This window comes from Pristiophorus japonicus, chromosome 18, assembly GCF_044704955.1.
Source record: "Pristiophorus japonicus isolate sPriJap1 chromosome 18, sPriJap1.hap1, whole genome shotgun sequence".
Lineage (NCBI taxonomy): Eukaryota > Metazoa > Chordata > Chondrichthyes > Pristiophoridae > Pristiophorus > Pristiophorus japonicus.
Window position 1 is genome coordinate 99,725,356 of NC_091994.1, and position 14,907 is coordinate 99,740,262.

Consider the following 14,907-nt stretch of genomic DNA (forward strand, 5'->3'; position numbering starts at 1 on the left):
ATGTAACTTCAAGGCTAGGGTAATAGAAGATAGGAGAGGTATTTATGAGCTATAGTATAGAAAGGTATGGTTGATAAAGCTTATTCTTAAAAGATGTTAGTAACTCTTACATCAGGAAGTCTTGTTTAGGGGAAGTAGCTTTCAAATAACCAAATACAAGTGTTTATATGAATAGTCTGTCTTCAAAGGATTTGGGAATAGATATGTCATGCAGTCTTATTTGTGATATTTTCCTTTGATGTAGCCAAAATATGATGATTGTTTTCTGCATTTTTTTTAAAAGAGGGCTTGAAAGATGCTGATCACCTGTAGTGTTTGTTCCGTATGCTACACTACGAAGTGCTCGTGCTTACGTGAAATGTGTTGCTGCGAACAAGAAGAGGAAGGAAGTTGACTGCTAACATGGGTTTTCCGTGTTTTAAAACTTTGGAAATAAATGTGCGTTTTTGTCCCCCCTACTCCCTTACCCAATGCTCTCCCCTCATTTATTTGCCTGGCCACAGCTCCACGGTGCCAGTGTGTGCATGGTACCTCACCCATTCTTCCTGTGTGATTTCAGGCAATGAGCAACTGGCAGGCTAATTCCAAAATACCAATCGTGTCACCTGTTTAGAGAATATAAAGATGGGGAATTCGGAGCGAATTACAGCACTGAAGCCTAATCAGATTCTGGTCAATGGGTTGGGTGGGCTGGGTGCTGACTCTGCATGGCTTCAAGAGGAAGCTGGTCCAGTGCTTGACTGGGGCAGAGATGGTACCATAGAGAAGGTAAGTGTCTTTATAGATAATACTTGGTCCAATGATCTCCTAGACTAGTTTCGATCACCTGAGGGGGTCGGAGAGGATTTTTCCAGAGGATTTTTTCCCTTATTGGCCCTGTTTTTTTTTTTGCCTCTCCTGGGCTGCATAGGGGATGTGTGGGAAGAAGTGTTTAGTCATGATGCTCCATCACCATGGTGTGGGGCAGGCTTGATGAACCAGCTGGTCCTTTCTTGCCTTCCAATTTTGCATGTTCATCCACTAACTACAGGCAATGCCATAGGCAAATTACTTGTATTTGTAAGATATTCATTTAATTACTTGTTGGCTGTTTTGTTGTGTTTCAGAGCCCTCAATGGTTAACTGAACTCAAAATATTCTCAGTCAGGACATTCATAAAAGGCTACTGATTCTTGTATAGCCATAATAAAGGTTGCGAGCAACTTGGATTTGGCCCCAGAGTTCATCCCGAGACTACTGAGTTAGCTGATCTCAGACAGGATGACAATTGGAGCACTATAATTAGCCTTTGCACCCTGGGCAAGACAAGAGAAAATCAACCAGGATTGCCCATCCTGTGACCCCTGCTGGAAACTGCATGTATGTGGATGTCGGCTGAGGACAACATTGGGCTCGGCTGTGATGCACCCTGCATTGAATAACCTGTCGACACTCACCATCTGATCTCACAAATAAAGAGTCGCCCCTTGGACTAGAGGGTGAGCAGTACCTGTGGAAGACGTACCCCAAGAGTCAGCACCTTCAGGAGAGGAGGGGAGAAACATTGGTGAGAAAACGACTGATTTAAAAAAGACAATTTACATTTACTTTCTCCCTGTTAATGCTATTTCTCTGATTCTCGTGCTATGAACCGTCCCCCAACTTAGAAATGGAGGGGTCAGCCTCTGCTACCTTCTAAATTGGCAGCCAGAAGATGTGCAAAAGGGGATTGATTGACTTGTGTGTTTCATTCCCTTTGGGAAAGCACTGGGTGTTCTCTGGACGGCACAGCTGGGCTCAGGGGCTGAGGACATCAGGAACTGTGGGTGGAAGCCCACTGTGTTTGTGTTTTAGCACCATTCAGTACGCTTAATCTCGTGTTCTTCCCCTGCAACACCTGATCTCCTCGGTCAGCTGGAGGGGCAGGGGATGGAACTGCAAAATTGCCTCCATCTTTGGCCCCAATAATAATCTGTGTTCAGTGGCTGAGTGCCGTAGTGCAATTGCTTAGCTGTGACCGCCGATGTAATAGACTTCACCAAATGTGGTTCGGACTCTGACAAAATTCTGGAGCCATCTTTTTGGAGAGACTTTTTTTGGGAGTGGGGGGAATTTAGTTCCCGAATCTCTGCCATGCCAGTTGTTACTTTGAGCTGTAGCAGACGTTGGCTCCTCAGATTTCACTTGTTTTAATAGAGCTTGAAAACACCCGACAGATTAACTTGCTCAGTCTGTTCTTTACAGTGCACTGGCTAACCCTTTTACAATAAACGGGCCACTGTGTTGAACTACTACGGGCAGACTAAAAATAGTGCACCGAGCAACTTAAACCTCTCAACAACAATATGACTGTACAATGACAGTGCTGCACACCGTAAGAAATCTGGTGAAGGGTATTGAGAGCGAACGCAAGCCCCTTAACATGGAAAGGGGAGGGGAGGGGAAATTAATCATCCCATTCTCTGGTGCACTGCAACCTTAATAAACATGCACTCTGACCTCATTAACAGGTCATGGGTAACATTCCAACACACTCTTTACAAAGGGCCTCTCTGAGTGCATAATCCTAGGCATGTTTATTTTTTATAAAGACCTCCCTATTTTTGTTATTTATCTCCTCCCTTCCTCTTTAAATCTACCACCAGTGCCATTAACACTTCCCTGCCTGATGGGGTATAGGGTTGTACTTGCCAACCCTACAGAATTGTCCTGGAGTATCCAAGAATTAAAGATTAATCTCCTGGACACTGCTGCAAGCAGCCTAAAAATTATTGGAGCATAAAAAAACATTTTATTTTTAAATTTTCTTTGAACACTTGTTTATTAGTTATTAAAATATTGAAGATGGTGGGGGGGGGGGGGGGGCTGTTGGAGGCGGGGGGGTCATGTGATGAAAACGTCCAACCAGAGTTGGCGACCCGACTGTCACAGGTGGATCAGTGCTCTGTTGCCAGCCCAACGATCCTTTGCCTTGCCTCCGCTGCTCAGCTTTTACAGATGCCCAGAATATTAACCAAGTCCTGTGCCAGTACCTTGATTACAATATTAAAAAAAAAGACATTATACTCTGCACTCCACATCAAGTATAATGTGTTTTAAACCGGCCCAACCCAGGGACGCGTGAGCAGAGTTGGACAGCTGCCGACCCTATCATAACCAGGCTGGTGTGGGCTGCACTGCACGGAGGTTTCATGGAAACAATATATATAAAATGTAAAACCAGACACAAAAAACATAAGCCAATTCTCCCCCCCTCCCTAATTTACACGTGTCCTGTGATGTGGAAGTATCGATTAGCTATTAATGATTTTGTTTCTCAGCAGCAAAGGACTTGAGCTGAAATGCCACCCCGAACCCCCGCCTATTCTCTCACTGCCATTGGATTGGGCTACCCCATTCTGAAAACGGGAAATGCTGGAAATGCACGGTATCTTGGTCAACACCTGAAAGAAAAAAAAACACAGATCAACGTTCACCTGTCTTCCTCCTTTCAGACGCTGACTGACCCGCTGTGCACTTCCAGCACTTTCCGGTTATATTTCCAGCATTTTTTTTTTCATCTTCTCTCTGAGGAGGAATGAAAGACTCTTCCAGGAGCTCAGTCTTTTCTACAACAGGACGACAGCAATAGCCGCTGGTTCTAGCTGCAATGCCGCTAATGCTATCAAGCGCGACTCTGCATCTGCCACAGATGGTTAAAGGACTGTTTTTCTCATTAGATAATACAACAAAGGGATAGGATTGCCTTGCCCTGCAAGGTGTGTACACCGCAAAATACATCAGAAAAGGAAATATATATAAATATATACACATAGTTTAAAAAAAATGGAACTTCTTGCTTTCAGTGGAACCCTTTGTAAAGTTCCACTCGAGAGCTAGCAGTTAAAGAAGTTCAGTTTAAAAAAAAAATCTAGCATGCATCAAAATACCTGAAATGAATGGACCGGGAAATTGGGGCTGGGACAGGGGTGGGTGATCAGTGATCGGTGAACAGCACAGTCTTTATGTCTGTTCTACAATGACAATCTTCAGACAAAGCAACCTTCCTTTGGGCCTACGCCATTATCCAAATGCAACTTTATCTAATATCATTACAAGTCACAGCATGCTTTTGACTGTATAAAATTACAGGTCCCAGGCTCGCATCCTCTTGACTGCAAAAGGCAGTAGTAATTCCCTCCCTCCCTCCTTAAACACCATGCAGCTGCGGAGTCTGTCCACAGGGTGCACTAGAGAGCTGCCATTAAGCTGGGGTTGGTGCTCACTCTCCCCCTACTCGCCATTCTGAAGATTCAATGGGTACCGCCCTTCTAAGCTCTCCTTACTTAATGCTTGTAGACCTTTTAACCAGAGGAATATTTTTATGAGGGCGAAGACGTAGCCAAGCAGGGAATAGCTAATTATCCTGGGGATTCAGGGGCTGCTTTGGGGTATCATAAAGCCTTCGTTTGTCATTCATTCCGATTGATACCAAATATACCAGTGAATGACATAATGAGATAAGTGTGAGTGCACAGGGGATGGCTCAGAATTGAAGGCGAGATGGAACATTGGTAGTTGTGTTTCTTGGGTACATGAAACACAACTCCCGTCAAATCAACAAATGGTCTTATACTGGGACGCCTTTATTAGAAACATATTAAGGACAGTCCCCACCAAGCAACAACCACCACTCACATTTATACCGGGCACTTAACTTAATGGAACATCCTAAGGGGCTTCACTGTGAGGTGGGGGTGGGAGATTAAACACTGAGCAGAAAAGAGTGAGGGAGGGGACTGAAGGCCTGTCTAAAGAAATAGATTTTAGGGCAAGATGTATTGGTTTAGGATGAGATTACAAAGTCCAGAGCTATGATGGTTCAATGGCAGGGATTTTGAAACAGCGTTTTGGGGGACAGGAAGCCGGTCTAGCCTGCTGAGGGCAGAGGGAATAGGTGATCAGGATTTAATGTGGAATAAGATGCAGGTGGTGGAGGTCTGGAGTTTGTATAGGGTGGAACTTGGTAGGTTGGCGAAGGGGAGTTGGAGGAGCAGACAGTGGAGGTAAGAAAGACATGGATGAAAGTGTCAGCAACATGAGGAAGTGATGAAGGCAGGCAATATCATGCAGGGAGAAATAGGCAGTGTTAGAGGGTGGACTGGATATAGGGTCTAAAGATTAGCTCAGGGCCAATGGAACATGATGGGAGTAGAAATCTTCTTGGACAGTAGTGCTAAACAAGTAATAATGAGTGAGCAGCCCATTTTACACTCCGCCCGATTATCTTTTCCATTGACTTTTTGCTGTGAGTTGGGTCGAGAGATAACTTGGCGAATTCTGCTCCAAACCCATTCCCATAGGTCCCGAACAGCTAGGTAGAGGGTGCTGTCATTCCATCAGTCTGGCTCAATTTAAACTGATGCCAAAAGAGGTGAGAGAAGCAGAGGAAAGACAGATTAACCTTTCAGGTATAGACCCTTTGCAGGAACTGGAAGATCAGTGAGCCCCTTAATAGAACTGGATTAAATTGAGATTAACACTATATATAATACATTGTGATTTTATAGATGAAATGATGAAAAATGCATAACCAATTAGAAACAATGGGTGTAATTTTTGGCAAAAAGAAACCCAACAAATACTTATGAGAAATATTGAACTCTTTGGAACATGTTTAAACGGGCCGCTTATATTCCAGTTTCTAGTTCTACAACCGAAACATTAATCTGCTTTCTCTCTTAATAAATGCTGATGGACCTGCTGAATATATCCAGCATTTTCTGTTTTATTTCAGATTTCCAGTGGTTTTTTTTTAACTCTCAGAGTTGATAGGATACTGCCCTAATCCAGTGAGTCATCCAACTCCTCCCTCCCCTCCCAGGACACAGAAGTCACTCAGTTCTAACAGTACACTCACAATATCGGCTTTTCCCCACTCCTCTGCTTCTTTCCTCTCCCCCCTCCCCACCCGAGGTATCTCGAAGATGCTTTTCATGTGCGTAAAGACCGGAACTAGTTGAGGAAAGGGAGATCTGCACTGTAGCTAAAGCACTTTGTGTTCAAGTGTCCGTAATATTTCAATACACATTCTGTTCACATAATCAAACATTTTCTTTAACATTGAGAAAAAAATTGTCTGTCAGCTGTGGAAGTCTACAAATATATGAGGAGTACCAAGTCCAGCAAGACCACCCCCCCCCCCCCCCTGCAGTCTGTACAGTGAACTGACAGTTCTGTTGAACGTTTAGAAATATTTTAGGCAGTCCAGCAGAGAGTGAATGAGAGACACGCACAGCAAGGGATGGACAGAACATAAGGATGGGGGCAGGAGCAATGTGATACATGTTGTGCTATGAATGAAGAGGAAGCACCACAGACCTGTACTCATGGATGATGGGGTGCAGCGAGTGTGTGTGGTGGTGGTTCGGGGGGGCGGGGGGGGGGGGAGTCGGGGAGTCTGGCGCCTGTGGAGACCTGGTCAGAGGGAACTTACCCTCCTGATTGGATATGGTGGTGGTGGGGGAAAAGGGCAACGGAATACACACAGTATTCAGATTAGCTACAAGAAGAACCAGTGATGAGGTGACCCCATGACCCACGTTTGATTGCTAACCAAACCCCTTTGTTTAGCAAAGAAAGTATTCAATGTGCCTGGGTATGAACCCAGCAGGGACAATGTTTGTCGCACTACAGCAGGTATGGTCAGTTAGAGCAGATGCTCCAGTCTCAGCTTATTTTACAACAGTCAGTGCTTTTAGCAACATGAAAAGCTGCAGGGTTTCTTTCTTTTCTGCTTTTCCCTTTTCTGTCTTTAATTTAGCTCACTCTCGGTAAACTCCTCTTTGATGGGCTGCTTCCGCGCCTTGCAGTCGGGCACGTCGAAGCCGAAGTCTCCCCAGTCGTCCCCTCGGTTGGGAATGGTGATGGTGTGACGCACTCGGAAGTGGACAGCCTCCATCACCCGCTGGCGCTGCAGCTCCCCGCTGATTGTGGCGGTGTTGTTGCTGGACCTGATCAGCTGCTGCGAGCTATAGTCGTGCCCCTGTTTGAACTCCTGAAGCCCCCTCCAAATCAAAAGGCGATACTGTTCTGGAATCTTTAATGCTCCAAGATCCTAAAGAGGAAGAGAAGGACAACATTAAATGACATAGTAACACATCGCATCAGAATTTTAAAAAAACATTTATTCTCAGGGTGTGGGCATCGCCGGCAAGACCGGCATTTATTGCCCATCCCTAGTTGCCCTGAGAAGGTGGTGGTGGGCCTTCATACATCCGGGTGGGCAAGCAAGCTGAAACACTGACTCCTACTGGAACGTGCTTGTGAGTGGACATCAGGGGAGGATAGGATCAGGCTTAATGATGCGCCCACGGTTGGATAACCTGCTGACATTCACTGTCTAAGTTCACACATGAAGAATGGCCACTTGGGCAACTGACTAGAAACGGATGGCACCCAGGAACATCCATGGACCTGGACCCTAGCAAGGGACATCGCGAGAGACAGACTTGCTCCTCTAAAAGGGCTTCTTCCAGATTGTCATGGGAAAAGCGGGATGGGTGGGGGGGGGGGGGTGTTGCAGTAATACAGCTGTATGAAGCCATTCACGAATGCACTTGGGATATCTCCCAAATTTCCATATGACCAGTCTGCCTCTGGACAACACTGTCGGAGAGGAGTGGAAACATAGAAACATAAAAACATAGAAATTAGGTGCAGGAGCAGGCCATTTGGCCCTTCGGGCCTGCACCGCCATTCAATATGATCATGGCTGATCATTCAACCTCAGTACCCCTTTCCTGCTTTCTCTCCATACTCCTTGATCCCTTTGGCCGTAAGGGCCATATCTAAATCCCTTTTGAATATATCCAACGAACTGGCCTCACTCAACAACTTTCTGCGGTAGAGAATTCTACAGGTTAACCACTCTCTGAGAAATTGGGACAAAACAAAACAAAAACAAGAATCTGGTAGGAGAAAAAGAAAGGAGAGAAATTGCAGGATGAAGGACCAGAAATTATTCTGGTGTCACTCAAGCCCCCGGATAGTTTTGTTGGTAAATGCAGTGTGTAACTGAGCCATACAACCCAGAAAACCCCAGGTTTGATTCCCAGTCCATACTTAGTTAGCTAGTCACAGCTAAGAAGCAATTGGCCTCAGTGTCCGAGGGTCAGGGAGGGGGAAAAAGCATCAGGTGGGATTCCTGCTCCTGATCACGATCCAGTCTTCCCCCGTTGTATTGTGTGTGGGTTGATGTCAGACAAGGATTGGATCAGTTTAGGCTGGCATGTGAAAAATGGCCATTTGGGCAAGGAGGCAGTCAGTGGCCATAGAATAGTATCCCAGCAAAAATCATCACTTTCATTGAAGGAGGGAGGGGGAAAATTGTATTTAGGAGGCAAGAAAAACATTTGATTAACAGGTTGAAGGAATGGGAACAAGGTTAGCATCACTTTAAGTGTAAAAAAAAAATATTCATTTGTCCTTAATAAAAGGATTCATTGCTGTTGCGTGTTGGGTGCATCAACACCTCGTGCTTCAGCATTGTTGCATTTACAGGGTGCCACATTGACAGGTTCCTAATCTTACCTGGCTTATCAGGAGGCTGTTCCAAGGAAAGGCGAGTAGCCTGGTGAGGACTCTCTCCTCCCTCGAGATGTGAATCCTCCACAACATCCTACGTGCTTCACTTAACCGGTGCGGGTAAGGCCAGAAACTGAGCCGTGAGGAATTCTGGGTGCAAACTGGTATCCCACCAACCCATGTGTCACACCTCTACATCATGAAATGTATTACTTTTCAGAAAGGATGGGGCCCAAGCTGTCATTGTCTCCATTCATAAAGCACCGAAGTATTTATAAACAGTACCTCCATGGAAAGGTTCTGCAAGTGGTACATAGTCTGCAGTCCTTGTGAGGTGAAATATTCCAGACAGTTAGGACAGCCGAGACCTGTTAAAAAACTATGAAAGAAAATTCAATAAACACATCAGTCATAAATAGAAAACTGGCCTCATAGAACGAGGCTGACTAGAAAACATTACAGGTTTATTGATCAGAAAACATTATAGGTTTATTGAGCTTGGATAGTGATAAATGGATGAGGCATCTTGGGCAACATCAGCTACCCAACTAATACCTGCGTTTCTATTTCTCATGAATCTAACCTCCCCTTCTCCTCCTGAAGGAGCTGACTCAGACATTTCCGCAGCCGCTAGTCATCTTCCAATGCCTCTCCCGACGTGATTTTTTTAATTCACCGCTGAATCTAACAGTGAATGTTGGCAGACTTGACCACGAGAGGCATCCCAGCCAAGACTGATCCTGCCCTCACCCGCCACCTGCACGGACTCACTCTCTAGCAGGGGTTTCTGAATAGCGAGCTGGAGAGAGAGCTCTCGTAAATTTCCCTCTATCCTGATCCAGAGGCACTGAGGCCAACTGCGGCACCGCTACTGCTACGCTGGCTGGGATCAGCTAACAGTGTAGATCAAGGATCGAACCATGGGGCCTTACTGGCTCAGCTACTCATTGGATCACTATGCTGAGCCATTGGGAGAGGTACATCTGCTTTTCTAAGACACAAAAATGACTAGAAAGCTGCAGTTATATATTTGAGCGAGCCCAGGTGACATGGAGTTACGCAATCTTAATTACATGATATTCATTTAGGAAAGAATCACCCACAGCTAATTGGTTTAGAAGGAGGGATGGGTGGTGTAGAAGAGGAGACAGCTCACCTGACTAGAGCAGGGTCTGCATTGTAGGGTGGGGGAGGGGTGCAGTGTGAAGTCGGCCCCATGCCTGCTGACTGTGAGGAATTTCCTCCATTCATGTTACCATTGGTTGGTATGTGATGATGGTGATGATGATGGTGGTTGTTCATTATAGTTGGGCCTATAAGAGAAAAGACAGTTTTAATGATTTGAGAGCAACATCCCTCTATTTCGATTCTCATTTCCTCCAGTCTGTGGTCTTTTTATTGCTTCAACTTGTTGCTGCAAAAGGTACTTTGTTACAGGAACCATTTGCTGCCCATTCTGAACCTTGGCGTAAAAAAATATTAATATTAACAAAAATACCCAAATATACTTGAGGAGTAAAGTTTAGGGGCAATCCTGTAACCCAGAGGTGGGAGAGGGGAGCCATGCAGAGAGCGCACCTTGGGGAATCCTGAGCATGTACCTGCTATTGCCCGAGATGTGCTCCCTCTGAATGCTGCTCACACTGGGAGCACAAGGTTGAGGAAACACTCCTCTTGTGCTAGGTCCTTATTGTACACCAAGTGAAAAGGTCAAGTTTTGAAAGGGGCTCCTCACTGAATGGTTCTCTCTCTCTCAATCTTTCCTATATTTTATTAATAAAACTTTGCTCTTCCTTATTTTCCTTTTTGCTTCATTTAAGTTCCAAATGCCTCATGTCATACTCTCTTCTTCCTCCCCGTTTCTGCAGTGGGGTTGGAAGCTCAGATTGAGGTTGAATAGGATGCCGAGGTTACAAACATTCTGACTCAGCCTGAGACAGCAGCTAGGGAGGGGAATGGGATCAGTGGCAAGGGTACAGTTTGTGGTGAGGACCGAAGATGATGGCTTCTCAATGCTTAACTGGAGGAAATTGAAGCTCACCCAAGACTGGATGTCAGACAAGCAGTCTGACAACATAGAGGCAGTGAAGGTGTCAAGACAGGTGATGGAGAGGTGCAGCTGGCTGTCAACACCTAGGGGGAAATATGTAGACGAGGAAGAGGCCCAGAATGGATCCTTGGGGGACTCCAGAGGTAACGATGTGGAGACGGAAAGAGAAACCATTGTTGGAGATGGTTATGATTTGATAAGTAAGAGTGGAACCAAGTGAGGACAGTCCCACTGAGCTAGACAATGGAATAAAGGCATTAAAGGAGGATGGTATAGTTGACCGTGTCAAAGGATGTAGAGTGGTCGAGGAGGACAAGGACAGATAATGTACCATAGTCACAGTCATAGAGGATATAATTTGTGACTTTGGTTAGGGCTGTGGCAGGGATGGAAACCTGATTGGAGAGATTCAAACATGGAATTGTGGGAAAGATGGTTACGGATTAAGGAGGCGATAACATATGGAGGACTGGAGAGGAACAGGTGCTTGCAGATGGGGTGGTAGTTTGCAAAGGCAGAGAGGTCATGGGTGGGTATTTTGGGGAGGAAGGTGTTGATGGCGGTTTTGAAAGGAATGGGGAACAGCAATTGAGCAGATAGAACCCTTTACAATGTCAGCTAGCTTGGAGGCCAGGAATGGAAGCAAAGTAGTCAGTAGTCAGTGGTTTCGTGGGAATAGGGGGGTCAAGAGAACAGGAGGTGGATCTCATGAACAAACTAAGCCAGGAGGACATGAGGGTAGATAGGAGAGAAGAAAGATGTGGGATCAAGGATAGGGCAGTGAGAATCCTGCCAGGAGGTTAAGATTGATGGGCAAGGGGAAGGGAGGAAATGTGACAGAGGCAGCTACATGGATGGTCTCAATCTTAATGACAAAGAAGTCATAGAAACATAGAAACATAGAAAATAGGTGCAGGAGTAGGCCATTCGGCCCTTCTAGCCTGCACCGCCATTCAATGAGTTCATGGCTGAACATGCAACTTCAGTACCCCATTCCTGCTTTCTTGCCATACCCCTTGATCCCCTTAGTAGTAAGGACTACATCTAACTCCTTTTTGAATATATAAGTCCATGAACTCCTTGCATTTGTCATTGATGATGATGGTGCAGGGAGCAGGGAGACAGGTTTAAGGAGACGGTTTGTAGCAGAGAAAAAAAGCGGGGTGTTATCATTTCTCTCCAGGATGATCCTGGAGTAGTGGGCAGTTTTGGCAAGGGAGAATGAGGCCCGATAGTGTTTGATGTGCCAGCCAGATCCTGTGATGAATGGCTAAAGTAGTTGTGTGCCAGATATGCTCTAGTTTGCTTCCCTTAGTCTTGAAGGAGTGAAGAAGGGGATCATACCAGAGGGAAAGATCGGGATGGGAGAGATTAAATTTTTTTACCGGGAATAAAGACATCAATGGTAAGGGAGTGGTTGAGCAGGTTGATGACTGTAGAAGTATTGTTTTGAATGCAGGGCTAAAGCCTAGGTGTTTGGGAGTTTGTAAGTGCAGTTGTAAGTGACTTAAGGGAGAGCTTTTTCCAGGAGCAGATGCAGAATGTAGTCGGGTAGAAAGGGGATAGGGGGATGTAGGTGTTGAGTGATATAAGGAAAAAGTTGGAGATGATTTCATCAGTGATTGATACCAAGATAATATAGAAGCCATAGGAGGTGGCAAGGGAGATGGGATGCTGGTCATTAATTCCCAGGATCTCAGAATTGGGAATCTTAATCAGAGCTTACTTCTTGATTTATGTTGTTTTATCTCCTACTCTTTAAGCCATGGCTCCTTTACTTGGGTGTCTTAATAAAATTAACCAAAATGTGACAACACAAAGATTACACAGACAACACTGTAGCTAGGGCTGATGTGCAGAGTTTTAGTTGAAGCACATTGTTGGGGTAACACAGGGCAAACTCTAAGACTGAAGGGACAGAAGAGGAGAAATATTCAATTTCCAAGTAATGCTTGAGGTTGACACGTGTGCCTGCGCCAAACAAGACAAAAAAATCCACAGATACAGATAGCGCCTGTGCTTACTAACCCATGTGTCCAAGGTTGGCTGAGGTACTCGGGCTGTGCTGGGAAGGCTGTCCCACCAGTTGGTTGACAGAGGGCAGTTTGTTCATCATGTTGGGTACCTTGTTTGTGGGAGGTATCACTGCACCATAGGACGATGAAGCCTGCTGTCTGCTCAAAAGAAAATAAAAATAATTTAGAATGGTTTGCAGTATTTGGAAAGAAAATTCATTCCAAGTACTACACAGAAGGTGAAACCTTCCCTGACTTTTATTACATGAATGCTCAGTAAAATTATACAAAGGGTTTGCTGGCACTGAGCTGCACAGAATGGGCAGGCACCAGGTTCAGACATCGGGTTGTGCTAAGTAAGCTGACTCTGAGCAACCCAGGGTCAGAGATGAGATACAAACCTGCCAGGGTTGCCTGTCCTGAAGGCTATCCGTGGCGCCTATTAGGAAGTGAGTGTGTGAAAATGTCAGGTGAGGTCAGGATCAGGCTTGGTTGCGACACTCTCCACAGTTGGATAACCTGCTTACACTCACACATGAAGAATGGCCACTTGGGCAAGGATCTACAGGGCTGTGAATGCTTGTGGAACCACAACCCGGCAAGAGCCAGTGGTGGCCAGAGGAATGGAGGAACTAATGGCGGGCAATTTCCTCGGAGCTGCTCTCGTTCTGCCATTGTAACTTGGCTGGGTGTGCGGCATGTAAATGTGCCCCTTTCTCATCCTTGACTGCTCTTATGGTTCAGTTTGGGTTTGGTTATTCTGCAATTACTGACAGGAATGAGGAGGAGTGATCCTATGAGTAATTATATCGAGCCTTTCACAATCCTGTGGGTTTTTTGGTTTTGGGTGAGGAAAAACTAACAAGCAGTCTTGCCTCACACCAAGAATGGGTTCTGTTGCCTGGACATCAAAGTTGGGCAGGAGTCTGTCTCTTGCTGATGCATATTCTTCACTGAAAGAGACTGTAGGGTGTGGAGAGAATGTCAAAGAATGAAAATGAAGGGGGAGTGGGAAATTTTAGAAAGTACAGGAGTAACAGTAAGCAAAAGGACGTTAAGAGTGTAGGTACTGACTGGCGCTGTAGCAGTTGCTGTTGCTGCTGCCGGTACGAGTCGATAAGCTGCTGTGGTACTAATTCCATCAGCTCCAGGCTCTCCTTGATCTTCATGAGGATTTCAAAGTTTTCTCGTCCTCGTACCTGTGGAGAGATATTGAGACCATCACACATATCCCTACTACAGCACTTAGAATAATTGGTGTTTTTTTTAATAAAAAGGTTTAGTTTTCTGTCGTTTTCCTCCAATTTTCTCCCTTCCGATATCTCGCCCAAGCGACCATTGGCCAGACAGCATTGGCAGGTAAACTGGATGTCTAAGCATGCACAGTTTCCAGCAGGAAATCACTGGATAAGAAGAAGTGAGAACCGTTTCCCCTCTGTAGCCCAGGGCCATTTGTAGCACCCTTACTGCTGCCAAGGCCGAGATCAACTAACTCAGAGTGGGGATTGAACCTGGCACCTTTTTGGTTTAGTTGCAGCGAGGGAACCATTGAAGAGAAGCTATAAGAGAGTTGGTGGCCTTTGGAGCCCATTGCACTTTGATCCATTTTTGAATGGTTTGAAAAACCGCACAAAAACTGGATTTCTGTTGCGGCATAAAATTCTAGAATGTGAATTCGCGCCACCAAGTAACTAGAGCAGAAAGATAGCAGTCACAACGAGGCGTATAGTTTTCCCAAGGTGATTGGCATGTGATTTACTCAGAGTCCTTTTCCATGACTAAGCTATGTCTCTGATTCCCTAGTAACAGTTGTGGGCTCATTGTGCAAACACATTTTATACTGGTGCGCTAATTGGCACTTAACTGGTAATCTCAATCAGTGAAGCCTTGACAATAGCAGGTGTGGGAAATAGAAATGGCAAGCTAATGCAGTAGGGATGCTCTGCTGAGGTTGGGGATAAGGCATGTTGTTGGGGCAGAGCAGATAAAGTTTTATTCTGCAACAAACCCATGCTATACCTGACCTGAGAATGCTTGATGCTGACACTGGACGTTCAAAATTGGAAAATGTGCCTTTGCTCAACACTTGGTGTCAGCTGTGGCTCAGTTGATAGCACTCTTGCCTCTGAATCAGAAGGTGGTGGGTTCAGGTCCCACACCAGGAACCTGAGCACAATAAATCTAGGCTGACACACACCAGTGCAGTGTTAAGGGAGTGCTGTGCTGTCAGAGGTGCTGCCTTTTGGATGTCATTAAACTGAGACTCCGTCTGCTCTCTCAGATGGATGTAAAAGATCC

The 14,907-nt window shown here is 45.4% G+C and overlaps 1 protein-coding gene across 3 annotated transcripts in view; it reads right to left on the reverse strand.

The window, feature by feature from the left end:
• Positions 1–6,772: 6,772 nt before the first annotated feature.
• Positions 6,773–14,907, reverse strand: part of tp73 (tumor protein p73) — a 66,770-nt gene continuing 58,635 nt past the window's right edge. The window contains exons 7-11 of one of the 3 annotated variants that reach the window (XM_070860464.1): positions 13,684–13,808; positions 12,623–12,768; positions 9,701–9,857; positions 8,830–8,923; positions 6,773–7,075 (exon numbers count right to left, since the gene is read on the reverse strand). In XM_070860464.1, coding sequence (XP_070716565.1) covers positions 6,773–7,075; positions 8,830–8,923; positions 9,701–9,857; positions 12,623–12,768; positions 13,684–13,808 — 825 coding nt within the window. Of the gene's footprint in view, positions 7,076–8,829; positions 8,924–9,700; positions 9,858–12,622; positions 12,769–13,679; positions 13,809–14,907 lie in introns of all 3 variants that reach the window. The other 2 variants (XM_070860463.1, XM_070860465.1) reach the window with 2 other exon arrangements.